This window comes from Leucoraja erinacea, chromosome 15, assembly GCF_028641065.1.
Source record: "Leucoraja erinacea ecotype New England chromosome 15, Leri_hhj_1, whole genome shotgun sequence".
Classification (NCBI taxonomy): domain Eukaryota; kingdom Metazoa; phylum Chordata; class Chondrichthyes; order Rajiformes; family Rajidae; genus Leucoraja; species Leucoraja erinaceus.
In genome coordinates this window covers 32581063-32609059 of record NC_073391.1, presented here as the reverse complement: position 1 = coordinate 32609059, position 27997 = coordinate 32581063, and the positions used below count along the sequence as shown (strand labels likewise).

The window sequence follows — 27997 nt, the reverse complement described above, 5'->3', positions numbered from 1 at the left end:
CGTGCGCGGGCACGTTCCCTCAGCCATGTCACCAGATCTGACAGCTGAGGCGGGGATGTGGGGGTAGTCTAGTTGTTCAGGGTGTGGGGGGCAGTTGTGGTCGTGGAGCGGTTTCAATCTTAAGGTCCCGAGGTATAATTGGGGTCCTGTGCTGTGGGGCAGTTTGTATTGAGGGGCATCTGAGGTCCTCTGGGGCAGTTGGGGTCGTGGTGCCCTGTGTGGAGCAATTTCAATCAAGGTCCTGTGGGGCACTTGGGCCTGAGGGAGAGTAGGGGTTGTGTGGGATAGTTTTTTATTGAGGGGCATTTGAAGTCCTGAGGTCCTCTGGGGCAGTGGGTGTCGAGGGTTGTGGAGCAGTCGCTGTGGTGGGGTCCGGTGGGCACTTGGCATTGTGTGGTCCTTGGAGTCCTGTTTTGTGAGTCAGTTGGCATCCAGGTGATGCAGGTGATGCAGGATCTTGTGGGACAGCTAGGCTTGTTGGCGCTTGTGAGCAGTAGGGGTCTCAGGGTCAATTAGTATTTTGACCGGTGTTGGGCTGGTGCCATTTGTGGATATTTGTTCGGCACGCTGATAACTGGGACCTTGGGTTATTTGGGATCTTGCTGCTGCTGTGTAATTTGTATTGGGGTTGCTGTGCTTAGTTCTGGGGTGGCCCTGAGCTCTGTTGGGGCCTCTGTAGTCAGAGGGTATAGTGGACAGTTACAAAAGGTATAACTGGGCCATTAGTGCTGGAGACGCCCTGTGAGGGTTGTCCTGGAGGACACTGCAGCCATGAAATGTCTCCTGATTGCCAGTGAGAGTGCTCAGGTCCTCTTTTACTGGGCGGACCAAGACTTTGAAGCAAGACTGAGACAACAGTTCGAAGATTTGCCGGAGCAACACGGAGAGGTAAAAAGGAGACCGTCAGTGGGTGTTGACAATTTGATGGGGGTGTATTTACACTTTAATTACACACATGTCCATTATTCCTATGTCTATCTGTAGTATTCTCAACCTCCTTCTCCCCGTTCCAGTCCGACATAGGCTTGACAGCGCGCACCACCAGACTTGGGAACAGCTTCTTCCCCTCTGTTATCAGGCTTCTAAACAGTCCTTCCATAAGCTAGGGTACTGCCCGAGTCACCTTTACCCCCATTGCGGACATTGGACTTTATAATTTGAACTGATGCGCTACAATATTGAGAACTGTATTCTGCACTCTATCTTCTCCAGTGCTCTGCCTATTGTACTTGAATTTGGTTTGATTGTATCTGCATATGGATTATCTGAAGAAAGCTGGAGTAACTCGGCTGGACAGGCAGCATCTCTCTGGAGATATCCTATCTGTTTCGGTAGCATGCAAAACAAAGTTGTTCACTGTACCTCAATACACATGACAACAATAATCCTAAACCTCAATCTTGTCACCTAAGCTTGCCTGGTTAATTGGACCAACTTCGCTACAAGATTGCCAGACTGGCAAAAAAATCTGTGTCATACAGCAGAGAAACAGCCCTTTGGCCCAACTCATCCATGCTGACCAAAATACCCATTTGCTTGTATTTGACCCATATCCCTCTAAACCAGGTAGATGGCATTTAAGGGATGAAGAAAGCATGCGCTATCTGTGACGGTATCAAGGGGCTGAGTGGTCTTCTGTTCCTCCCACTGGCTCTTCCAGTTGTCTCTTGCTACGTCAGTGATGTATGCACTCTGGCAGCCCTTGCTGTCTCCTCCCCATCTCAGCTCTCCCTAAGCCCTCAGGCTCCTCCTCTTCCTTTCTCCTTTCTTTGCCCCTCCCACCCCACCCTACTTCAGTCTGAAGAAGGGTATCGGCCCGAAACGTTGCCTATTTCCTTCGCTCCATAGATGCTGCTGCACCCACTGAGTTTCTCCAGCACTTTTGTCTACCATCGATTTTTCAGCATCTGCAGTTTCTTCTTAAACACATGCATGCACTGATGTTCTATTTCTGATGATGAGTTATAGGAGCAGAAATAGGCCATTTGGCCCATCAAGTCCAGTCTGCCATTCAATCATGGCTGATCTATCTTTCCCTCTCAACCCCATTTTCATAATCCCTGACTCCTGTACTAATCAAGAATATGTCAATCTCAGCCTTAAAATTTTCCATTAACAGCCTCCACAGCCTTCTGTGTCAATAAATTCCACAGATTCACGACCCTCTGACTAAAGAAATTCCTCATCATCATTCTAAAGGTACGTCTTTTTATTCTGAGGCTATGGCCTCTGGTCCTAGATTCTCCTACTAATGGAAACATCCTTTCCGCATCCACTCTATCCTGGCCTTTCACTATTCGGTAAGTTTCAATGAGGTCTCCCCTCATCTATATTCTGGCCCAGTGCCGTCAAACGTTCATCATATGTTAACCCAATCATTCCTGGAATCATTCTCGTAAACCTCCTCTGGACCCTCTCCACCGTCAGCGCATCTTTCCTCAGATATGGGGCCCAAAACTGCTTACAATACTTGACATATGGAGTGGCCAGTTCCTTATAAAGCCTCAGGTGATGAGATGGCCAACTCTAGAATTCGACCAATGAACCGTCTAAACTCAGGCAGCTCGGCAATGACTTATCTTCTTGGTCGCTTCAATGGATTAGTTTCCCACAGAGCCATTGCTCTTGCTTTAGGTATTTTTTTTTTTTCAAAAACAATTTAAGAGATGATTTTGCCAACATTTTATTTTGGAGTGTGAGAAATGTTAGAAATGGGAAATTAATGAACAATCTTGAACAAAAAGGAAAGCACCACATTAACTGTGAGCCAATCACGTTTTTTTGAATGTACGTGGGTAATTGTTGGAATTGGGGGCTCAGATGTACAAGTATGTATAATGTGGATAAGCGTGCTCTGTGTTTGCAGGCTCATATCCCGGCCTTCGAGGACAGCATCAACACTCTATTTGCACCACTTCTCATTTCCTGCATCACCCTGAATGAGAAGATCTCTGATACGTACACCTCATTTATCAGTGAGAACAATTACATCTTCACAGTCCACCAGGTAAGCAGTTCACAACTTCCAATTGTCTGTACACTTTGCTTGGGCAGAATGCTGTGGATTTGGGATCTGTTGGATTTTACAAGTAAAATATTATTCAACTTGCCCATGCCGACTCTAGTCACACCTTCCTGCATTTGGCACATATCGTTCTAAACCTTACCTATTCATAACATTGGATCCATATCTTTGGAACGTTCTATCTAAGAGAATCGTGGGTGTGAAGTTGCAGAAGGCTGAGATAGATTTGCGGACTATAGGGGATTTGGGGATTGGGTGAGAAAGTGGAGTGAAAGGTGAAGATCAGATCAGGCACAATACTGAACGGTGGAGCGGGTTTGAGAAGTAGCAAAAACATGCATCTATGGTTAATCTTCTTCAGAGATCTTATAACATTTAAACATAATCCATTTGTGAAGCCCATTTATGCTACGATATTCTAGAGCTAACCAAAGCAGACATATTGTCAAATATGTTTACTAAATGGTTGTGCATTCATAAACCAAATACTAAACTTCCATGCGCCCCCACCTGGGTGTACACCCCCCTCCTCCCCTACATCTATCTCTGCTCTCAGGTTATTTGGTCCCCCCCCCCCCCCCCCCCCCCCTCTTGCCCCCCCCCCCCCCCCCCCCCCCCCCCCCCCCACCTCACTAACCCTCCCCCCCTCCTCCGACATCTATCTCTCTGGCTTTGTATTTTACCATCTTGTAACCACCTTCCTCCTTACCCATATTATGTATCCGTTACTCCACACTTCCTTGCACTTATAGTCTGCTACACTTTGCATCTTCCCTCAGTTCCAATAAAATTATTTCACACCAAACCCACATTTGATTTTCTTGGCCTTAACAATCAACGGTGCAATTGAAAAGTTAGTGAATCTCCAGCTAACCAAAGCATTACTTTAACGTAATAAAAAGGAACAGCAGATTCTGGTTTATACCAAAGATAGACAAAAAATGCTGAATTTGTGGGTCAGGCAGCATCTCAGCGGTTCAGGTAGCATCTCTTGAGAAAATGTGAAGGTGACATTTCGGGGTGGGAGCCTTCTTCAGACTAAAGGGTCCTGACCCCATATCACCTCTCTATTTTCTCCAGATATGCTTCCTGACCCGCTGAGTTACTCCAGGATTTTGTGTTTATCAATGTTATTTAAAGATGAATCGTTACCCGTTTAAAAGATTGAAAGAATCTTTAAGAATGAAGCTCCATCTTTAACCCGAGTTTGGTTTCTTTGGATTTTAGTTTGGTGAGTGCACTTATATCGCAGTGAATGGAGATGGTTCAGAGAATGAGGACGATTTGCGCCGAAAGATATTTGTGCTGAAGAAGATTATTGATTTGCGGTTTGGATTGGTGACTCTAGATGCTGGCATCCTAAAGAAAACGTACGTAGTACTGGTTTTGAGATTATTTCTACTGGTTCAGTATATTTTCCTTCAACTTGCAGATGTTCATTTGTTGCTCTGGTTCAGGTAGGTGACATGCATAAGTTTAGCTAGAAAGACAGATGTAGCATGGAATCAAACCCAATGGTCCATGCTGACCACAAACCACCCATTTACATGAAACCTACACTAATTAGAACATCAAACATTAAACAGCACAACACAGGAACAAGTCCCACGGCCCATAATGTTTGTGTCAAACATGATACCAAGTTAAACTGATCTTGTGTCTGTACATGATCCATATGTCTTCTCTGCACTTCCACGTGCCTATCTAAGAGCCTCTTAAATACCACCGCCACCCTTGGCAGCGGGTTCCCCCGATGGGGATGTCAACAGGTAAGGGGCATGGTCGTAGCATAGGTGAATCACTTAAGAATTGGCAATGGGATATTTCTTCCTGAAGGATTGCATATAGATGCACACAGGATGGAAATAGGGTCTTCGGCCCAACTTGCCCACGTCGACTCTAGTCACATCTGTCCACATTGGCAGAGGTGCTTCCATTTTACTAAGGCTGCTCTGTGTGCTTGGTTGGCTTGGTCTGCCATAAAGACTATATTTGATCCTGTAATCCTTGCATTGATTCCTTCCATAATGTTTCCTACATCCCTTTCAAATGAGCTCTTACCAATACCTCCTCCTACTTTCTCAGGTTGCGGCCCCAAGACACTGAGCAACGGTGCAAGGTATGGAAGATGCTCCAGGGCCTGCTGGTCACTTACAGCCACCTGAGAGAGGATGACCAGAGTTTCCTTGTCGAGGTGAAGCTATGTTACTTGTGCTTGATTATGCTGCCTGCTTTTTCGGGGTCACTTTGAAATGTCGATGGTGGGAAGTCTAGTCTGTGTGATGCACTGGGCTAAATCCACGTCTTTCTGCTGTTTTCTGGGCCAGAGCTGTTCACAAAGCAAGCTGTTATGCATCCAAATCATATGTTTTCTATAGCTTATCTACAACAATTGGTAAGAGTTGTTGGAAATGAACTGAATTTCCTTCATCTTCTAAACTGAGACGTTGATGTTTGTTCTTGGCCATAGCTTCAACCTGGCTGGTTCAGGACAATTTCTTAGTGATATTTACGCATAGGAACTTGAAGCTCTCGACCATATCCATCTCCGCACCATTGATGCTGATTGGCGTGTGCACTCAACTTCCGTTCCTGAAGCTTGTCTCTAATCTGCTGCAGTGTGGACCAGTGATATTTAGTTTATTGTCACGTGTACAGAGGTACAGTGAAAATCTTTTTTTTTTTTTTCTTCTTTCGTGCTACCCAGTCAGCAAAACGACTATACATGATTACAATCAAGCCTTCCACAGTGTACAGATACCGGATAAAAGGAATAATGATATCGTACAAGAGAAAGTCCAGTAAATTCAGATTAAATATATTCCGAGGGTCTCCAATGAGGTAGATGGTAGATCAGGACCACTATCTAGTGGATGGGAGGATGGTTCAGTTGCCTGATAATAGTTCTGAAGACACTGTCCCTAGAGGTGAGTGTTTTTGCACTTCTGTACTTCTTGCCCGATGGAAGAGGGGTGAAGAGGGTGAGACTAATCCTTGATTATGTGGGTGGCCTTGCCGAGGCATCGTGAATTGTAGATGAAGTCAATGGAAGGAGGTTGGTTTGTGTGATGGCTACAAGCATGTAGCGTTTCTACTTGTGAGACATAGAAGAATCTGAGGTTTCTTCTCTGATTGCCTGAAGCAATTATTAGTGTGCATTTACTGACCCATTTCAGTACGTATGCAATCTTACTCCCGTGACGGTAACTGAACTTTGGTACAGTTAGAAAACAATGCTTCCCATTCATACTCTGAAGAACTGTCTTGACCCGAAACATCACCCATTCCTTCTTTCCAGAGTTGCTGCCTTTCCCGCTGAGTTACTCCAGCTTTTTATAGCAACAATATAGCAGATAGCAACAACTATCTTCCCATTCATACAACTTCAAATCCTTATGCTGTCCCAAGGCGCTTTATAGCCATTGAATATCTTTTGAAGTCTGAATATCTTTATAGCCAATTAATATCCTGAAGGTTGAAAGACTTGCAACGTAGTCCTACCGCAGTCAGTAAGTGCATAGTTGGCTTCTACAAATAGCGACATGACAATGCAGAATGACAACCCGCTGGAGGAACTCAGCGGTTCTGACAATGTCTGTGGAGGGAAATGGATTGACGTTGTTTCTGATTGGCACCCTTTCTCTGGACTGAAAGAGTGGAGGGGAGATAGCCAGTATATGGGCGGGGGGTGGGGGGGGGGGGGAGTGTCAGTGGGGAAGGATTGAGCAAGAGATGGCACGTGATGGATCCAGATGAGGTGGGTGGAGGGTGGATGGATAAGATGGAGACAAATGACTATGGCACAGCGTTAGAGCTCCAATATAACAGTGCCAGAAATCTGGGTTTGATCATAACTATGGGGGCTATCTACGCAGTTTGTACGTTCACCGTGAGACCTCGTGGGTTTTCTCCAGGTGTTCCGGTTTCCATCTACACTTCAAATACGGGCAGATTTTTACATAAATTAGCTTCTGTAAGTTGTCCCCAGTGTATAGGATAGAACTAGTGTACGAGGCGATTGCTGATCGGCACGGAAGTAGTGGGCCAAAAGGCCTGCTTCCACGCTGTATCTCTAAAGACTGGAGATAACATCAGAGGTTGGGAGGTGATTGGATGAGATAACCCGTGGCTGCCGATGATGGACTCTGATGGGAAAGGGAGATGGCATTTGGGACAGCGTAAGGTATGTGAGATGGACAGATAGAAGGTATGTTTGGGTAATGGGTGGGTGAAGCGAGTGGGGAACAAGCTGGGTGAGGGGATTATTGCAGGGAAAAAGGATCTGGGTGGAAGCAGGTGTCTGAGTTCAGTTTAGTTTATTGACACGTGCACCGAGGTAAAGTGAAAAGCTATTGTTGCATGCTCTCCAGTCAGCAGAAAGACAATACATGATTATGTGGTGCCACCCGGTGGTTAGACCACTCTCTATGCGAACCCTCGGCAGTCGGGGGTAGGGTCACGTGACTGGGTAATGGCGGGAAGGAGTCGTCAAGAGGTTTAGGGGTGTGCCCTAGTATATATAAAGAATCCCGGGTCAACCTTTCCCCACGCGTACGTGTGTTCTCTTTGCTTTGACAATAAAGATCTCTCTGATTCACCACGCGAGGCTTGCTTAATCGTCTGCCATAATTATAATCATGCCATTGATGTATGGATACATGATAAGGGAATAACGTTTAGTGCAAGATAAAGCCTGCAAAGTTCGATCAAGGTAAGTCCGCGAGTCACCAAAGAGGTAGATAGTAGTTCAATATAGTTGGACTTCGGGTGCCAGGAGTCGCAGTAATGACATACCCGAGAGGAGTTTAAGAAGATCATAGTTAAAGTAAAAAATATTGCTGAAGGAATAGAGATTTAAGAGTGTGGAGCGATTGTAATATGTGTTTGTAGATCTGATTCTGTGGCTAGCACACAAATAGTCAGCTGTGTAGGGCGCCATCTTGGAAGTCACCAAGGGGAAGCATGTTACCCTAAATTAGAGAATTCAATGTTCATGCGCTTGGTTGCGTGGGAGCAAAGGAGGCCGACGTTGAATTTAATTTGGTGCTTTTGTTGTTAGGCAGTGGAGCGTCTGATCCATCCCCAGCTGTGCCAACAATGCATCGAGTTCCTAGACCGATATGTTGTCCAACAGATTAATGGCAGTGTGGAGAGGGCCAATGAAGAGGTGGTGCACACCTTCATCCTAGTGCACACCAAGCTCCTGTCTTTCCTTTCAAGGTGACGTTTGTGACAAATGTACATTTTCTTTTTTTTTGCGCTTGTTGTTACCCGATTGCAGTCAATAGCCGCACCATGTAGCCTTGCAGAGCCTCCATTTATTGCTCTAACCATTGCTGAAATAACTAATTTTATTTACCTTTTAGCTCTGCCTGCCTGCTTTAGGAATGAATTAGTTTCAAGGGTTCCTTGTACTTTTGGTTAGAGATACAGCGTGGAAACGGGCCCTTCGCCCACCAAATCCGCATTCACCAGCGATTGCCCTGTACACTAGCACTATTCTACACACTGGGGGCAATTTACAATTTACAGACGCCAATTAACCTACAAACCTGTACATCTTTGGAGTGTGGGAGGAAACCGGAACACCCGGTGAAAACCCACACGGTCACAGGAAGGACGTATAAACTCCATAGAGACAGCACCCGTAGTCAGGATCGAACTTGGGTCTCTGATGCTGTGTTGCAGCAAATCTACAACTGCACCAATATGTACTTACCTGATTGCAGTCAATTACCCATGTAGTCTTGCAGAGCCTCCATTTATACCTCTGATCGTTGCTGAATTGACTAACTTTATTCATCTTTTAGCTCTGTTTGCCTGCTTTAGGATAGGATTACTTTCAAGGGTTCCTTCTCCTTGTTACCATCCACTAACTCGTGATCTAAGTGCACCTATGTGGCTGTGTCTGAAGAAACGTTTCGACCCGAAACGTCACCTGTTCCCCTTCTCCAGAGATGCTGCCTGACCTGCTGAGTTACTCTAGTTTTTTGTCTCTATCTTCATGAGACAATCTAATCCATTGCTGCCATTCCCTCTGTCACCTTGAAGATGAACCATTTGTATGCATAGTGCAGTGGGAGAGATACCCTGCAGATGAGAACGATCATATAGGATGGCATTGCAGGCTCAAAGGTCATTCCTGTTCCTTTGTCTTTTGTTCTCGAGGCAATCTGAGAAGCTCAGTGTGCATGCTTAAACAACCACACAAGCAAGGATCAGTAACCTGAACTTGTGGGGCAGTAAAGGAGAAAGAAAGAGAATGTTAGCAATTCAATATCAAAAGGAAGTCAGTGTTGTAATCTCGGGGTAATCACAAAGTTGCGGAAGTAACTCAGCGGGTCAGGCACCATCTCCAGAGAACATGGATAGGAGATATTTCAGATTGGGACCATTCTTCAAACTGATTGTAGTGGGGGGAAGAAGTGAAGAAGGGTCTGGACCCGAAATGTCCTATATCCATGTTCTCCAGAGCTGTTGCATGACCTGCTGATGTACTCCAGCACATTGTGTCTTTTTCTGTCTTTTGTGTATTAACCAGCATCTGCAATTACTTGTTTCTACTGATCAATTGCTCAATGATTTGAGGTCCACAGATGCCCAGATTCAAGTCATGCAGTTTAATATTCACTGTGTGTTCACTGTATACGCTTTATACTCTTTACCCCTCTCTATCTCCTTCCACACTTCACCAATAAATGTTGTGTCCCATTTGTTGTCCTGCTGAAATGTTAACTCAATTAAACTAGGAATTTTCTGTCTAAATAGAGGGTAGCTTTAAGATGAGAGGGGTAAAGTGTAAAGGAGATGTGCGACACAAGTTTTCTGGTGAGTGCCTGGAACATGCTGTCGGGGGTGGTGGAGGCAAATACAATAGTGGCCTTTAAGAGATTATTAGATCGGCACGTGGATATGCAGGGATATGGATTATGTGGAGGCACATAAGAATTGGTCTTGGCATTATATTTGGCATAGACATTGTGGGTTGAAGGGCCTGTTGTATGTTCTGTGACAATGGGAGATGACAAGTGCCAAATATTCCATACTAGACATTGCATCTTCTGGTTTGAACATTGTTATAGTCTGCATGAATGTGACAAGTGCTGTTTGCTGTTTGGATCTTACTTTCAAAAGGTATACCTGGCTATCAATGCATGTTTAGTAATTCAGATTCAGTAAGAATACATACATATTATAATTTATTGGCTTGCTATTGACTCTCTTGTTTTGCCTCCACAGTCGTAATGCCAGTTCCCTGAGACCTTCAGACTTGCTGTCACTGATTTTGATCGCTCAAGATATGTACCCAAGTGATGATAATCTGGAAGTGCAAACTGACAAGGTAGGACTATTGTTAACCAGTTGGACCTCCAGGCGAGTATGAAGCACCACAACAGCATGTGGTTCAGGACCCTGGAGGATCGGCGTCAGCACCACAAAATGGTCAATGGTAACACACTCTCCAATCAAACGGCCAGAGACAAACTTCACCCATAGAATCTGTGGGAGGGTCTACCTGTCACAGATAGGACTAGTCGGCTACAGCAGGAAACGCAACCACAGAGTAAACATTCTCCTCTCCCAGCAGGACTACTAAAGCCGCACTATCATCTCCAGCAGGTGGATGGATGCCAACTTTTATAGATGCAAGTGTGGAAAGGAAAGGGCAGAAAAATCAAAAGGGAAAAATAGCAACCTATTTCATGAGAAATAAATCATGAGAGGAATAGATCGGGTAAATGCACAGTGTCTCTTGTCCAGAGTGGGGATATCTAGAACCAGAGGATATGGGTGTAAGGTGAGGGGGGATAGATTTAACTTTAACTGAGGGGTAGCTTTTTCATATAAAGGGTGGTGGGTGCATGGAACGAGGTACCAGAGAAGGTAGTTGAGGCAGGTATTATTGCAACATTTACGAAAAATAGGATGGGTTTAGGGGGATATGGGTCAAACGCAGGCAGATGGGACTAGTGTAGATGGGACGATGTGGACGTTGGCCAAAGGGCCTGTTTCCATGCTGTATGACTCTATGGTGCCATGACTATTGCATATTCAGATTTTATTTTTAAGGATATATTCAGCAGGTCAGGCAGCATGTATTCAGAAAGATCATTGACCTGAAGTCTTGTGAAAACAAATGATACAATGCATAAACTTTTGGTTTGGGGGTCTTGAGTTCAAACTCAATTTAGCGGAATGGAATTAAAGTTGCTACTGACTGTTGTTAACTGTTGGAGCCAGATATTTATATTTTTGATTACATGGCCCAGTTTTTGGCAGATTAGGGCTCTGAACAGCACTAATTTGGCTTTCAACTGGTACTCTCTTTTTCTAAAACAGCAAGGTCATTGGTATGGGAAATTATACTGTGATGGGGGATGTGGGAGCAACTGATTTCATGAGCTTTTGGGTGTGTTTAATACTGACACTTAATGAGCAAAATATATAACGTAAGAAAGAGGAGCAAGAGAAAGCCATACTGCATTTCAAGTCAACTTTGTCATTCAATAGAATTTCAACCAAGTCACTGTTATGCACTCCAGTAGCCAAATTGCCCGATTGTTTTAACACAAAGTGCTGAAGTAACTCAGCAGTTCATGCATCTCTGGAGGACATGAATAGATGATGTTTCGCGTCAAGAATAGTCCTGACCCGAAATGTCACATATCCATGTTTCCAGAGTTGCTGCATGACTTGCTGAGCTACTTTGTCTACTTTTGTGTCTTAACCAGCATTTGTAGCTCCTTATTTCTACTACTCAATTATATTGTCATTTAGGGTTCACAATTCCATGCTTTATCATAAACTAGTGAAGAGAAATAACTAGAATGAATGATTCGGGTCAAAGACCTTTCATCAGAAATTGGGGAAGTTCATTTTAACGGAAAGACACAAAGTGCTAGAGTAACTCAGCGGGTCAGGCAACTTCCATGGAGAACATGGTTAGGTAACATTTCGAGTTGAGATCCTTCTTCATATTGAAGAATTCCTCTCTAAATGATAGCACCTTAATTTACACATCTGATGCATTGTTCCCACAGGACCTGGAGAAATCCCTAGAGACTGGAGAATTTAATACACTCAAGCTGTCAGCTGCCGCACAAGAAGAAGGTATGTTTAGACCAGCTCAGAACAACTCCAGCATCAGCAGCCCCGCTTTGTCCCTCTAAACCTTTTATATCTGTTCAAACCTGTCCAAATGCCTTTTATATTCCATCTCTCCCTATTCCACATATGCCCATATGTTCATCTAAAAACCTCTTAAATGCCACTATTATATCTGCCTCTCCAAGCAGCATGTCCTGGGCACCCACCACCCACTGTGTAAAATAAAAAGCACGGCCCAGCACATCTCCCTTTAAACATTCCCCCCCTCACCTTAAAGCTATGCCCTCTACCATTTGATTCCCCACTCTGGGCAAGAGACTGTGTGTTTACCCTATCTATCCCTCTCATAATTTTCTACACCTTTATAAGATCATCCTCCAGTGCTCCGAGGAATAAAGCCATAAGATTTGGTCAACCTCTCCCGATAGCTCTGGGCCTCGAGTCTTGGCAACATCCAAAGTAAATGTTCTCTACACCCTTTCCAGCTTGACAACATCTTTCATATAACAGGTTAACCAAAACGAGTCCTGGTAAAATCATCATAAAGTCTTCCATTGTGCTACTTTCTTTTCCTGCTCATCTCACAAGGCCATCAGTGGGACAAGTTATGTTTGACTTGCTGTTGCATGGAATGCAATACTCCACCTCAGCATGTTGTGGAGGGACTGCTTGTTGTGCGATAAATTATATTGTGTGTTTAATAGATCTTTCTCATACATTGCCTGCATGGTCTTTGTTAAATCTTTAAATATGTACACTGGGTTACGACTGAATAATTGTTTAACGTGAGTTTGACCTTTTTCTCTTTGCCCTCTCTAGGAGGCTCACAGGGATGTAATTTGCACCAGGTCACACAGCCAGCGATAAAGGTAGGCAGTAATAATTTAAGACCTTCCAGCATCCTTCCGGCCCTTTGAGGCAGCAAGTTTCTTGTCTGGTAACATCAAAGGGCTGGATTCTACTACGGACTATGTTGAGCAACATTTCGCTACTGTGGGCCTTGGAGTCTTGGAAATGAGAAGGAATTTCTTTAGTCAGAGGGTGGTGAATCTGTGGAATTCATTACTACATGCAGCAGTGGAAGCCAATTCATTGGGTATTTTTTAAATTTTAAAGGGTTATTTTTGACAGAATTGCTAAGGTTGTCAAAGGTTATGGGGAATGTAATGGGGGTGAGAGGGAAAGATAGATCAGCCATGATGTGGAGGGACTGCTTGTTGTGGCGGACTGCGGGGGTGAAATTTGTGTATGTGCTCCTCCTAGAGTCTTTCTTTCATACATTGCCTATTTTGGTTTTTAGTCCTTTCGTAAATGTTTCTTGGAGGTCTTCTTTTATGTGGTGGGTGGGGGAGGTGAGGGGGAAACTTTTAACCCCAGTTACCTGGTCGGAGATGCGTTTTTTCTCCGAACCACATCTTGGTCCTCTCTGTGCGGCCTACAGTCGAACTGGAGCAGCGCTGGAGCGGCGTTTCCTGCCGGGACTGCAGCTTCGCCGGCGTGTAAAGGTACACCTACATGGAGCGGGTGATAATTTTACCTTCCAGCATCCTCCGGGGCACTGTGACCGGACAGCAAGTTGGAGTCTGGTAACATCAGGTCCGGCCGGCGCGGCCTGGACTTTCTCGTTGACTATGTTCGGGGGGGAAGCGGCCACTTGTGGGCCTGATGGATGTTCACCGACGCCGAAATGACGGCAGGAATTTCTTAGAACACCGGGAGGGTGACGTGCCAGATATCTCGGGTGGACTATTCATTACTGGATATTTTTGGTGCCTTCCCCAATTCTGCTGTGGGGGTATTTTTCATGTTGATTTCTAAGTTTTAAAGGGGATTTTTTTCAGAATCTTTTTTTCGATTTGTAATGGGTGTCATTGATCTGTTATGGGGAGAAGGCAGGAGAACTTTGGGTGAGATTGGAAAGATAAAAGTGCTATTGAATACCGGAGTATTATTATTAATGGGCTGAATGGCTGTTTAGGAACATAAAGATAGACACAAAAAGCTGGAGTAACTCAGCGGGACAGGCGGCATCTGTAGAGAGAAGCGACGATTCGGGTCGATGCCCTTCTTCAATGTCTCGACCTGAAAAATTAATCTTTCCTTCAATCCAGAGGTGCTACCTGTCCTGCTGAGTTACTCCAGTTTTTTGTGTCAACCTTTGGGTTTAAACCAGCATCTGCAGTTCCTTCTTATACATAGGAACTTATGAAGTTCTTTATGACATTGCTAACATTTGCATGCTGTCTTTTTATCTTCAAACTTGCCTTTTCATTTTTGTTGCATGTTACTTTGTACTTTGGGCACAAAATGGTCACGATAATGCTAGTGCTATGTTTTGTGTTTAGGTTGCAAAAGACACAGAGCAGAGTCTCGAATCGTGTCCTTCCAGGGATACTGTCCCACTAAGAGTTTTTCTGGATGCCAGTGTAAAGGATAATTACTGCCCCATGATGCCTCACAACATGTATTGCATGCCCCTTTGGCCCGGGATCTCTCTGGTGCTGCTCACCAAGGTAAGAATAACTTAACGATAATTACCTTTAGTACATATCTTGTGCACTTTTGGGCAATTCCTCTTCGAAACCATGACTTCGGCCATAAATTCTTCCATCATGTTTGAGTTACTGAAGCTGCAAATAGTTTAATTTACCTCCTGATCATGACAGTTAACTATATTTAGATGTTGCGATTTTGTGTATTACTTGTCACAGGTTCACTAATTTAAATTTAGTTTGGTTCATTATTGTCACATGTCCCTTCTTCTTGTCGAGTCCACACACAAGATTAGAAGATGTTCAGTCTGACAGCTGAACACACTTCTCGGCATCTTTATACAATGGTGTCTGTCTTGCGCTTCTTGTGCGTGGTGGTGGAAAGATTGGTGAAAACAGGGCCACGACGTGAACGCTCTCTCCTTGACCCCGTCACATGTACCGAGGTACAGTGAAATGTTTTTTGTTGCGTGCTATGCAGTCAGCAGAAAGACTATACATGATTACAATCAAGCCACCCTCAGTGTATAGATGGGGTGGGAGATTGCAACCTTCACGTGGTCCGCCCTGTTTCGATGAATGAAATCAACCCGGCGTGCACAATTAATAGAACAAGTTGTCCTACAACTTTAGGCTGTGTACGCCATACGCAAGAAGAAGGAGTGTATAGATACAGATAGAGGGTATAATGTTTACTGCAAAGTAAAGTCCGATTTAAGATAGTCCAAGGGTCTCCAATGAGGTAGATGGTAGGTCAGGATTCCTCACTAGTTGATGATAGGATGGTTCAGTTGCCTGATAACAGCTGGGACGAAACTGTCCTTGAATCTGGAGGTGTGCTTTCCACTTTTGTACCTCTTGCCTGGTGGGAGCAGCAGGTGTGACCAGGGTGAGACTGGCCCTTGATTATGCAGGTGGCCTTGCCAAGACAGAGTGAGGTGTAGATGGAGTCGATGCAAGGGGGATTTGTCTTGTTTGATGGACAGGGAACATAGCTGTTGAATGTTAGTGCAGGTTTGATAGACCCTGTCTTGATCTAAAGCACAACAATTGCAGCTTCTGAAACTCAAACATGGTGGCAGAATCCTGCTACTATTTTACTTTAGAGGTACAGTGCGTAAGGTACAGCGGTAGAGTGTACGGGGTCAACCAGTGATCACCCCGTACATGAGCACTATCCTACACATGAGGGACAATTTACAATTTTTACTGAAGCCAATTAACCTACAAACCTGCACTTCCTTGGAGTGTGGGAAGAAACCGGAGCACCCACAGAAAACACACACATGGTTTCAGAACGTACAAACTCTGTACAGACAACATCCATAGTCTGGATCGAACCCGGCTCAATGACGCTGTAAGGCAGCATTGCTACCGCTGCGCCACGGTGCTGCCAGGGTCAAAGCAGAGCATTCTGCAAGGGTTGGATAAAATCTCAGAACTTATTCACCTTATTTCCAGCCTTTCAATAATTTGCATACTGCGGCAGGTGTGTAAGATGGTGTTGGCACGAACTCGGTGGGTTGTAGGACCTGTTTCCATGCTGTATCTCTAAAGTTTAAAGTAAAGTCTAAAGTAGGGTGAATGTGTTCCGAGATTGTATCCAACCCCTTGCAGAAGGCTGTACTTGGAGCCTTTCACAACTTTAACCTCATGTTGTTGTGACTACTAAGAAGTGCATTTGATTTCTTTACTGGCAGGTTCCTAACAGTCAAGTTGCAGTGTCTTTATATCACCTCCTGGATGCATTAACTGTGATTGAGGCCAGACTGAGTGAAGGACAGGAGCTTGGACACTCTTCCCATACCCATCCCAACATGTCAGACCTAAAGCAAAAGATGGATAAATTCATAAAAGCTATTGGAGTCCTAAAGCAGCAGGTAATAAGGTGATGACTTGTTATTGATAAAACCTGATGCTGAATCTTGAATCAAAGTGCAGATCTTGCTTAGAATGTAGGAAGATAGTACAACTAAATCACAAGTAGAGGTAAAAAAACTCCAAATAGAAGTTTTAAAAGTCTACAAAGTAGAGAAAAGTGTTTAAATGAGGGTTTCTATAATGTTCAGATCCAACAGATTAAATCATTGAAGGACACAAAGTGCTTGGGTAACTCAGCAGGTCAGGCAGCTTCTCTGGAGAACATGGATAGTTGACTTTACGTCACGGGACCCTTCTTCAGACTGATTGTGGGGGTGCAGATTACCCAGCATCTGCAGTTAGGACTTTAGAGAAACAGGCTCTTCAGCCCACTGAGTGTGCCGATCAGAGACTACCCCATACACTGGCATTATCCTACACACTAGGGACAATTTACAATTCTACAGAAGCCAATAAACCTACAAACCTGCACGTCTTTGGAGTGTGGGAGGAAACCGGAGCACCTGGAGAAATCCCACGTGGTTACAGGGAGAACGTGCAAACTCTGTACAGACTGCACCTGTAGTCAGGATCGAACACGGGTCTCTGATGCTGTAAGGGAGCAACTCTATTGCTGCTCTACTGTGTCGCCTCTGTGACTGTACAAGTTCAACCAAGTTCCTCCTACCTTGACTCAGGGACCCCAACAGTCCTTTCAGGTTCGGCAGAGGTTCACTTGGACCTCCTCCAACCTCATCTACTGTATCCGTTGTTCAAGCTGTGGACTCTTATATATCGGCGAGACCAAACGTAGACTGGGCGATTGTTTACCTGAACACCTTCACTGTCCTTTCTAGCCTGGGCCTCCTCCATTGTCATCATCATCATCAACAGCACCTCATATTTCATTTGGGCAGCTTACAAGCCAGCAGTATGAATATTGGAGATGTTGTCATTCTTTATGAAACGGGTTCCCCACTTCCATTACAGATGAGGCTCTCACTAGGGTTTCCTCGATATCCCGCAGCTCCGCTCTTGCTTCCCCTCTCCCCCATTCGAAACAAAGATTGAGTCTCCCTTGTCCTATAGACTAGTAAGCAGCTGTGGGTCATAGGCAGTGAGCCAACGCTGTTCGATTCAAGCTGGGGTTTTTGCTATACTATCCGAAGTAATAAATAATAAACAAAATATGTTTTTTTGGTTACTGCAGTTGCAATCTGCCTGGGTGGACTTCAAGAGCAAAGCATTTTCTAAAGTCAACGCTGGAAATCCTCCAGAGTAAGAAAACTTTCTTTAGTTTTGAGACAAAGCGCGGAAATAGGCCCTTCAGCCCACTGAGTTCATGCTGACCAGCGATCCCGGCGCACTAGTTCTATCCTACACACTAGGAACAATTTACAGTGGCCAATTAGCCGACAAACCTGTACGTCTTTGGAATGTGGGAAGAAACTGGAGCACCCGGAGAAAACCCACGTAGTGACATGGAGAACATGCAAACTCTGTACAGACAGCACCCGTAGTCAGGATCGAACCTCTGGCGCTGTGAGGAAGTAACTGTTACGCTGTGCTCGCGTGCCGAGCTCATCAAGATCTTTTTTAATTGAATTCCTCCGCCGTGTATAAAAATACTAAGTGCCGTGAAAATTATATTACTGAAACTTTGGAATGCAAAAATTAGTTTTAATCTATGTATTCCAACAAAAGTTGAGTTTATTATTGTCACATGCATTGAGGTACTGTGACTAGTTTATGAGCTACAGTGTAACATTCTGTCTTGATTTATTTTGTTCCAGTCTGTTGCAGGCCTGTCGGAATGTGAAGAGCCGGCTGTGTTTGGTTTATCAACATTACTTCCTGTTAAAACCTGCAGGGCATTCTCAACACTTGACTATCGACTTGCAGACCAAGACGCAAAAAAATGTCCAGTATGTATTATTGTTAGGCAGATATATGTAGTGGATTTGCCATATTTTGTATATGGATCACTCAGATCACATTGTAATGACATTCCACCCTCATTATAACAGACCTCTTTATAACCTATTTCCGTTATAGTGGACTCTCTTTAAGAAAACAGGCTGCTAGTTACATTGCTGAGGCTATTGAGAGTGACAAGGCATGGAGAGTGACAAGAAATTTATTAGATTAACATTTAAATCTATTAATCAATGCTTCAGCCTTTAGTATTTTTAAATTGCAGAAATAAAATTAGATTTTTAGCTGTATAAAAAATACTTGGTATGTGGAAATAACTTGTCTCACAGAGAGACCACTACGTGGTTGGAGCGAATTCCTTACTGGGTTATTACAGATACCGCTACCACCCCCTCCCCGCTCCCCCTCTGTTATAACAAGGGTTTACTATACTTCTGTACTTCTTTGTAATTGCAAGCGCATGGAAAAAGGCCCTTCGGTTCAAATCTTCCATGCTGATCCCCAAGATGCCCCATTTAAGCTGGCTTCATTTGCCTGCATTTGGGCCATTTCCCTCTGGACCGTTGCTATCCATATACCTGTCCAAGTGTCTTTAAGCATGTTCAATAAAAGCTTGTAATGCAATCATCTTGCAGATAATACTGAAAAATCAGCAGAAATCAGCATAAAACAATAATTCAGAGATGTTGGCAGTGCAGAACAGATGAATATAAAAGCAACATAGCTGTGGTTGCAGCAAATCTGAAATTGCTGTAAATACTTTTCAGGTTGATGCGTTTGCTAATTCACTCTTTTTAGACGGAGCTGAATTGCTGAATATTTATAGATTCTTCTGCTTTAAGTACAGATCAATGACTGACAAAAAAACTATTTCCACACATTAACCTTCAGGGTATTGGTCAGGGTATTGAGTTATCACCCAGCTATAGGAAAGATATTGTTAAACTGGAAAGAGTGCAGAGAAGAGTACAAGAAGCTTGCCAGGACTTGAGGGTCTGAGTTATAGGAAGAGGTTGGGCAGGCCAGGACATTATTCTTTGGAGCGCAGGAGGATGAGGGGTGATTTTATAGGTATGTACAAGATGAGGGGAATAGATAGGATAAATGCATAGTCTTTTACCCAGAGTAGGGGAATCAAAAATCAGAGGACATAGGTTTACGATGAAAGGGGAAAGATGCAATAGGAACCTGAGGGACAATTTTTTCACACAAAGGGTGGTGGGTATATGGAACGAGCTGCTAGAGGAGCTATTTGAGACGGGTACTATAACAACATTGAAAAGACATTTGGACAGGTACATGGATAGGAAAGGTTTAGAAGGATATTGGCCAAACGAGGGCAGGTGGGACCAGTGAGGATGGGGCATGTTGGTCGGCATGGACGGGCTGTGCTGAAGGGACTGTTTCCATTTTGTCTGACTCTATCACTCTACTTGGGTCACAGTTTGACAGACCTTGCATATTAACTAATGTGTGTGTATATGTAGACTAGATACAGTGAGACACCGTTCTAAGCCAAATGTATATCAATGTTGCAGTGGTATTTTTTTCTTTTGTAGGGAGAAGCTGATGGACTGGAAGGATTTCCTTTTGGTAAAAAGCAAGCGGAACACTACCATGATCTCATATCCTTATTATCTATTAGAGATGAATTGTTGACAATCAAAATTCTTCAGATGCTGGAAGTCTAAAATAAAAACAAAATGCTGTTTTTATTCCGCTTGTCGGGCAGCACTGTGCGGACAGAGGGAGAAATAGATTTAACATTCAGTGTTATTGCTTGATTGATGTAATCTTTATATCCAATGTTCCATAAGTCCTGCATTGTGATTCCTATTATTTGTCCTTGACTTTGATTATACCTATCTCCAAGACTTCCCTGGACTGATCCATTTCATTTATGTGGATAGGACAGTGGGCCACATGATTGCACCTTCTTTAAGCACATCCAAAAAATCTACAGAGCTGGGGAAAGGGCCACTAGCTGCATTCATAAAAAACAAGGTAAAGTAAAACTCCGATAATCAGGCACCTTCAGCACTTTGCTGGCATGGGACTGGCAGATTTTCCGACCTATCGGATACTATTTCTATCAGTACACATTGTTAAATTAGTTTTAGCTTTTTATGGCCGGCACAGTGGTGCAGCGGTAGAGTTGCTGCCTTACAGCGCCAGAGATCCGGGTGCGATCTTTACTATACAGAGTTTGTACGTTCTCCACTTGACCATGTGGGTTTTCTCTGGGTGCCCCAGAGTCTCACAATCTCTGAAAGTATCTTCACCAGAAGTGTTGTAGCAACTAAAGAAGACAGCTCATCACCAAGCTCTCACAGACAATTAGAGATGAGCAATAAATGCTGCAGCTGACTGAACCGCTCTCTCGCCAGTTAGTGTGGTCCTGACCTCCCATCTACCTCATTGGGGACCTTTAAACTCTCTTCAATTGGGCTTTATCTTGCACTAAACATTATTCCCTTTGTGCTGTATCTGTACACTGTGGACAGCTTGATTGCCATCATGTAGTCTATTCATTGATTGGATAGCATGCAACAAAAAAGAAACAAAACTAAAATGCTGTCCTTGTCAGCGAGGCACAGAGCCTGATAATGCATCTCGCATAGGAAAAAATTATGATCCTGTATATCTTTCAACCTACATTGCTCCAAGGGGAAGAAAACACCCGGCCTCTCCATTCTTGCCTTCAAGCTGAAATCCTTTATGCCTCTCAAAGTTCTAGTCCATCTTTTCTGTACATCTACGTTTTCCAAAGTGCGTCAGACAGAATTGAATGCAAAAATCCTGTTGTGGGCAAACCAGTGTTTTTGAGGTTATTTCCCTGCTTTTTCACCACTCTGCTCCAAGGAATTGGACACTCGTCGCTTGACTGGATACCTATCCTTATTCAGGGTTGGACGTGGACACAAGTCTCCAGCATTGAGGGGCTGATGTCTTAACTCGCTGCCTCGCCCAATTTTCCGAAGATAATTCTGGGCACTCGATTTTCAAATTGTTAAATATATAGATATAATTTAATAACTAAATTAGGCAGTCTGGCCATTAGACAACATAAGCAGTTTATAGGAAACAATTTGCCACAGACACCAACAGCAAGGAACGATAGGCGTACCAGCACCTTTTTGACTACAATAAAGCACTGGTCCTGAGTATTTTTGCCCCATATTGAGGCCATTACTTCATTACAGTTGTGATACAAATTGCTCCCCTTTTACATAATAATAGTCTGGGTGAATATATTCCTCCGACCAATACATATCAAATCTAAATGTGGTTTACTAGTTTTTTCATTGCTGTACGTAGGGTTATACAGGCATATTTTTAACTGTAGATTTTCTACTACTGCTAGGTGTGGTCTCTTGTTGGTATGGGCCAGAGATACTTGCAGAAGGGGTATACCACCCTGACATTCCGTGATGGGGATTACTACTGCTGCTATTTTCTCTGGTTTGAGAATGAAGTTGTGAGTATGTTTTATTTTCAATTAGTGTTTCAAAGAACGAGGGAATAACCCATGAAAAATGCAATATATAATAAGCAAGCATACAGTTCTTTCCGAGCTGTCTAATTCTACTTTTCATGGAGGAAGGAAACACTTTCGACTGGCATTGTTCCTCAGCGAAAGTAATATATTTTTGAGCTGGAAAAGATGCAGAGATGATTTACAAGGATGTTGCCAGGACTTGAGGACTCGAGCAATAGGGAGTAGCGGGGCAGGCTCGGACTTTATTCCTTGGAACACAGGAGACTGAGGGGTGATATTATTGAGATGTACAAAGTCTTGAGGGGAATAGAGAGGGTAAATGCACAGTCTGTTATCCAGGGGAAGGGAATCAAGAACCAGGTGACATAGATTAAAAGTGAGAGGGAAAATACTTAATAGGAAGCTGAGGGGAAACCTTTTCACTCAGAATGTAGTGTATGTATATGAGTAGCAGGGACTATAGTTGAGGCAGGGACTAGAGCAGCATTTAAAAGATACTTGAATAGGCACATGGATAGGAAAGGTTTAGAGGGATATAGGTCAAGTGGGACTAGTGTAGATGGGGCTTCTTGGTGGGGATGTTGGTCAATGAGCATGTTTCCATTCTGTATGACTGACTATGACTATCGCATTTTCAAGAAGGAACTTATTTGACTTTGAACAAATATCTAAGCATTCCTCCTTGTGTGTGGAATTTATATTGCATGGTGTTTATATGAGAGAGCCCTAATTTGTAATGATCTACTCACAGAAAGGTCACAATGTTGCTTCCACCAGCCCTTCTAGTGTTCCTTCCTGTTCATCGTCATTAATATATAATAGAAAGGGTTAGTGCTAGTGCAGATCCCGGAGAAATGCCGCGGTAAACTTCCCACCATCTGAGCAAAAACTATTCATTACTGTTTCCTTTCCTGCCATTTAAACACATTCCTATCCTTGCCGCTTCTACCCCTCGAACTACATGACAAGGTTTATTGCTTAACACGCGATCAAATGTAATTTGAACATCCATATACACATTTCCTTATCAATCATCCGCAACATCGTCAAAAAAACTTTATCTCGTGAGTGAAGCCTGATTTGCCTTCAACAAATCACTGCCATTTTTCATTACGCAATTTGCATTTGCCCAGGAGATCCCCAATGTCGTCCCTGTTTAGTGCAACCTCGCAACTTAAGAATACCCGTTTGCTCCTCCTCTCGCCACGTACCCACTCACGTTCACACCACAAGCTCGCTCCCCTCGTGACATATCCTTGCCCTTCCCAACAGATAGTTGCACCAGCAATTCTCCCACCATGTTCGGTTTGTTTGTGTGTCCACTGTAAACCTATCATACAAATTCTTGCACTCTTGTTTATTAGGGATACAAGTTACCGGTCATAGAGCTGCCAGTGCTGTCCGATGACTCTGCTCCCATTGGGATGTTGACCGGAGATTATTACAGGTAAAACCTTGTTTAGTTCTAAAGTTGGGGTGTTGGGGCAGGGTGGAAAATCTGAAGCAGTCTTGCATTAATGTAGAAACAAAGAACTGCAGACGTTGGTTTATAGCGAAGATAGACACAAAGTGCTGGAGTAACTCAGCGGGTCAGGCAGCATCCCTGGAACAAAATGATAGGTGACGTTTTGGGTTGGGACCCTTCTTCAGACTTAAAGTGATTGGTGACATTTCAGGTTGGGATTCTCCTTCACACTGAAAGTGATAGATGACGTTTCATGTCGGGACCCTTCTTGAGAATGAAAGTGATAGGTAACATTTTGGGTGGGCACCCTTCATCAAACTGAAAGTGGCAGATGTTTCATGCAAGACTTTCAGTCTGAAGAACGGTCCTAACCTTAAACGACACTTAGCGGTACCTATTTTCTCCAGAGATGCTGCCTTACCCTCAAAGTTCCTCCAGCAGTTTGTGTCTATCTAAGTATTAATGGACCATCATTTATATTTAGATGTAAAGTGCCATGCTAGTAAACATCAACCTAATGTACATGTGTAGTGACAAAAGTGCAGCGTTCCAGACCAGTACATGAAAACGTTTAACAGTGTTATTTAAATTGTGCTTCTGAGCTGCAGGCTGAGGCTGAAAGCCTGGGACTCTTTAGTCAAGAGAAATGGTCATGTTTAAGTATCTACGAGTATTAAGGGATAAATGTAAATTGTCACATTATATTCAGTTCCTGGGGTTTGGGGCTCAAGAATTTGGAGTTTAGTTTAGAGATACAGTGTGGAAACAGGCCCTTTGGCCCACTGAGTCTACACCGACCAGTGATCACCCATACGCTAGTTCCATACCATTGAACCCTCGTGAAGAAGGAATCCAACCCAAAATATCATGAATTTTCGCCAGAGATGCTGCCTGACCTGCTGAGTTACTCCAGCACCTTTGTGTCCATCACTAGTTCTACACACTAGGGACAATTTACAGAAGCCAATTAACCCCTATACCTGCATGTCTTTGGGATGTGAGAGGAAACTGGAACACCAGAGGAAACCCACACAGTCACAGGGACAATGCACAAACTCCATACAGACAGCGGCCGTAGACAGAATCAAACTTGGGACTATGGCGCTATAAGGCGGCAACTTTACTGTTGCACCAAGGTGCTGCCCCAAAAAATGAAAAGGTAATTTGTAGACGTTATTTAAAAAAAAAATTAATTCCCAGAGATCAGCAGCTCTACGGGGGTGAGGATTTATGCCCATCTCTAATTACAGCTACAGTGAAGGTCGTGCTTGACTGATTCAATCTTCAGTCGATAGTCAATCACAGTGGCATGGCACTGCAAATTTAGTGCATAACAGTGGATTGCTCTTTGGTTTCAATTCTGTAACAACATCTTTTCATGTTGGGCTTCTGATGTGTTCAGTTTAGTTTAAAGATACAATGTGGAAAAAGGCCCTTTGGCCCACCAAGTCCACACTGACCAGCGATCCCCGTACACTAGCACTCTCCTACACACTATAATAATAATAATAATAATTTTATTTATAGAGCACTTTAAAAACAAACATAGTTGCAACAAAGTGCTGTACATCACTAATCATTGACAAAAAAAAATCATTACAATTTTTACTGAAGTCAATTAACTTACAAACCTGCATGTCTTTGAAATATGGGAGATACCAGGAGCATCAGGAGAAAACCCTCATGGTCAAAGTTTGAATGGACAAACTCCGTACAGACAGAACCCTCAGACAGGATTGAACCGGGGTCTCTGCAAGGCTAAGTAAAGCTGCAGTTTTACCGCTGTGCCACCGTGCTGCCAAATTTGTCCAAGAATAGTAGCTTTAATTTTTGAACTGACAAAGAAATTTGTAGATTGAATAAAGTAAATGATCAAGTAAAGGTCACAGATCAAATATTCAAACGGCTAGTTAATACAATTTATTTGTGGGATAGTTTTTGACATGTTTTATTACCTCAGTTAAAAAATACACTGCTTCACTATATTTTGTCCACATAGACACTGGCTTCTATGTTAGTGTGACCTTGTAAAATGGCGATAGTAAATATTATTTTACTATGTAGGAGTTTTTGAACCCAGTGATCTCTCTTCTCCCCAGGAAACTATTGCGATACTACGGCAAGAACCACAGCTTGGAAATGATAAAGTGCTTCGAGCTGTTCACCATCCACTTTGGGGTCATACCCGCGGATTTTATCGTTCAGCAATGCTGTGATCTGGCACGCAGGTTGTGGGAGCCCTCTCGCATCCCCCTCTTCTGAAACAAGACCAACATTGGAAGTCCAGAGAATGGTTTTTCTTTGTGGACAATGGATGTTAGTGGTGAGGACTAGCCTGCTGAAGTTTTGCTTTTAGCGATACAGCATGGAAGCAGGTCCTTCAACCCACCGAGTCCGAGCCGACCATCCCTCACCCATTTACGCTAGTTCTATGTTATTCCACTTTCTCATCCACTGTCGACTCCAAACCAGCGATCCCTATACTAGCACTATCCTACACACTTTACAGAAGCCGATTAACCTACAAATCTTTTGAATGCGGGAGGAAACTGGAGCATGTGGAGAAAATCCATGCAGTCACAGGGAGAACGTGCAAACTCCCCACAGACAGCACCCGAAGTCAGGATCGTACCGAGATCTCTGGCGGAGAAAGGGAGCAGCTCTACTGCTGCACCACTGTGCAGCTAAAAAATTGTCTTTGTTTGAAATGGCTGGATATTTGAATTGTGAGCTAAAACTGAACCATAATGAACAGATGATTTTGATAAAAATCCACGTTGCATATAAATCTTGTCCTTGGTCTGTCAAACTTAAAGATAAAGATACATTTGGCTGCCCTGCCTCTGTCACGAGATGGTTATGAACAATAATGTCCGTTGGAGTTCCTCTCTGGTAATGGTGTTTCAAAACTTTGTTTCCTTGCATCTTTAGAGCATAGGATTGATGGAAACCAGAACAAATTGAACTGATTTCTCCCAGGATCACACAATCAACAGAGCTGGTAGGAGTGAGATGGAAGGTTGTTTAAATGGCTAGCAGTGCAGAACTAACCAAAACTGGAAGTGTGTGTAGAGATAGTCATACAGCGTGGAAACAGGTCATACGGCCCAATTTACCCATGATATCCAACATGCCCCATCTGGAAAATGATCAAATGGCTTGGCTCTAGTTATTGCTCAGCATACACACTCAATCTTTAGTTTGTGGGTTACTGCAAGCGAAGGTGAATGACGAGCGGGGAATCAGTGGATGGATCTTAGTTTGACTCCTTCACTCTATTCTTCCTTCCCCCTCATGCTCTACCTACTGAGTCTGTTTTGAGGGCAATGTGGAGGGTGGGATTCAATCCTGGATGGATTGTGGATCAAGAGAGTTGCAGATGCAGAGTGGAACTGGTGGGGAATTGTCAACATTCAGGCTGAGTTTAGTTTATTGTCACGTGTACCGAGATACAGTGAAAAGCTTTTGTCAGCGGAAAGACTATACATGATTACAATTGAACCGTCCACAGTGTACAGATACAGGATAAAGGCAATATCATTTGGTGCAAGATACAGGAACTAACTCTAGGTGTCTGATGTGTACTCTGTACCTGGGGGTGGTAGACCCCTCTGTCTCTCTGTCTCTCTCTCTCCCCCCCCCCCTTTGTGAAGATGACCTTTGCCCAGTTAATCAGTAACGCAGGAACTATTTTGAATATTTCACAGCAACTCGACTGAGGAAGTTGTAATATGAAGTTATATACTCATTAAATATTTGTTATGTCAAGAGACCTTTGGACCAAGCATGACAGCTGGTGAGCTCGGAGCTGCTGCTGCATCCAAGATAGATACCGGGATTAGTTATTTTTATGAAATGAAGTGAGTTTTTGCATGTCAATAGACATGATCAATAAAATAAAATAAACACCGCTTCCTCTCACCTTGATCATTGACAATATTTTGATGTTGAGAAATTGTGTATTATCAAAAGTTCACAAATTTAAATGTAGTTTATTATTATTGTCACATGTACCAAGGTGCAGTGAAAACCTTTATTTGTGTGCTATCTAGTCAGCAGAAAGACTCTACATGATCACAATGAAGCCGTCCACAGTGTACTGTTACAGAATAACATTTAGTGCAAGGTACAGTCCGATTAAAGATAGTCCGAGGGTTACCAACGGGGCAGATGAGAGGTCAGGTTCGCTCTTACTTGGTGATAGTTTTGTGATGCAGCATGTAAACAAGTCGATGGACTTTCAAGTAGAAGCTGTGGAAGGCTAATCATCGATCCCCCGTTCACTCTAGTACAATGCTATCTCAGTTCCGCATCCACTCCCTGCACACTTGAGATAATTTTACAGAGGCCAATTAACTTGTACACGACCAGCGATCTCCATACACTAGTTCTATCCTACGCACTAGAGACAATTTACAGAACAAGCCAGTTAGCCTACAAACCTGCAGATCTTTGGGATGTGGGAGGGAACCTGAACACCCAGAGAAAACCCACGCAGTCTCTGGGAGAATGTGCAAACTCTACCATCAGACTGTACCCAAGGTCTGGATCGAACCTGGGTCTCTGGTGCTGTGAAGCAGCAGCTCTACCAGCTGCACCACAATGACAGTTAG

The 27997-nt window shown here is 43.6% G+C and overlaps 1 protein-coding gene across 1 annotated transcript; it reads left to right on the top strand.

The window, feature by feature from the left end:
* The first annotated feature begins 43 nt into the window (after positions 1–43).
* hps1 (HPS1 biogenesis of lysosomal organelles complex 3 subunit 1) lies at positions 44–27294 on the top strand. Its single transcript, XM_055647059.1, has 17 exons — positions 44–888; positions 2867–3007; positions 4253–4395; positions 5111–5219; positions 8085–8245; positions 10265–10367; positions 12067–12136; positions 12953–13002; positions 14479–14646; positions 16326–16505; positions 17696–17763; positions 18279–18410; positions 19980–20045; positions 20283–20424; positions 21785–21898; positions 23284–23366; positions 25484–27294. Exons 1-17 carry the CDS (start codon positions 772–774, stop codon positions 25644–25646), a joined length of 2010 nt encoding a protein of 669 aa, XP_055503034.1. The 5' UTR covers positions 44–771; the 3' UTR covers positions 25647–27294.
* Positions 27295–27997: the final 703 nt, after the last annotated feature.

What these genes read in the sequence shown, in the direction of transcription:
- hps1 (XM_055647059.1), top strand. Translation starts at nt 772, where the DNA reads ATGAAATGTCTCCTGATTGCCAGTGAGAGTGCTCAGGTCCTCTTTTAC. An exon ending in GCTGGCATCCTAAAGAAAAC is followed by an intron (nt 4,396 to 5,110) that starts GTACGTAGTACT and finishes CTACTTTCTCAG; the next exon opens with GTTGCGGCCCCAAGACACTG. An exon ending in CGGAACACTACCATGATCTC is followed by an intron (nt 20,046 to 20,282) that starts ATATCCTTATTA and finishes CTTTGATTATAC; the next exon opens with CTATCTCCAAGACTTCCCTG.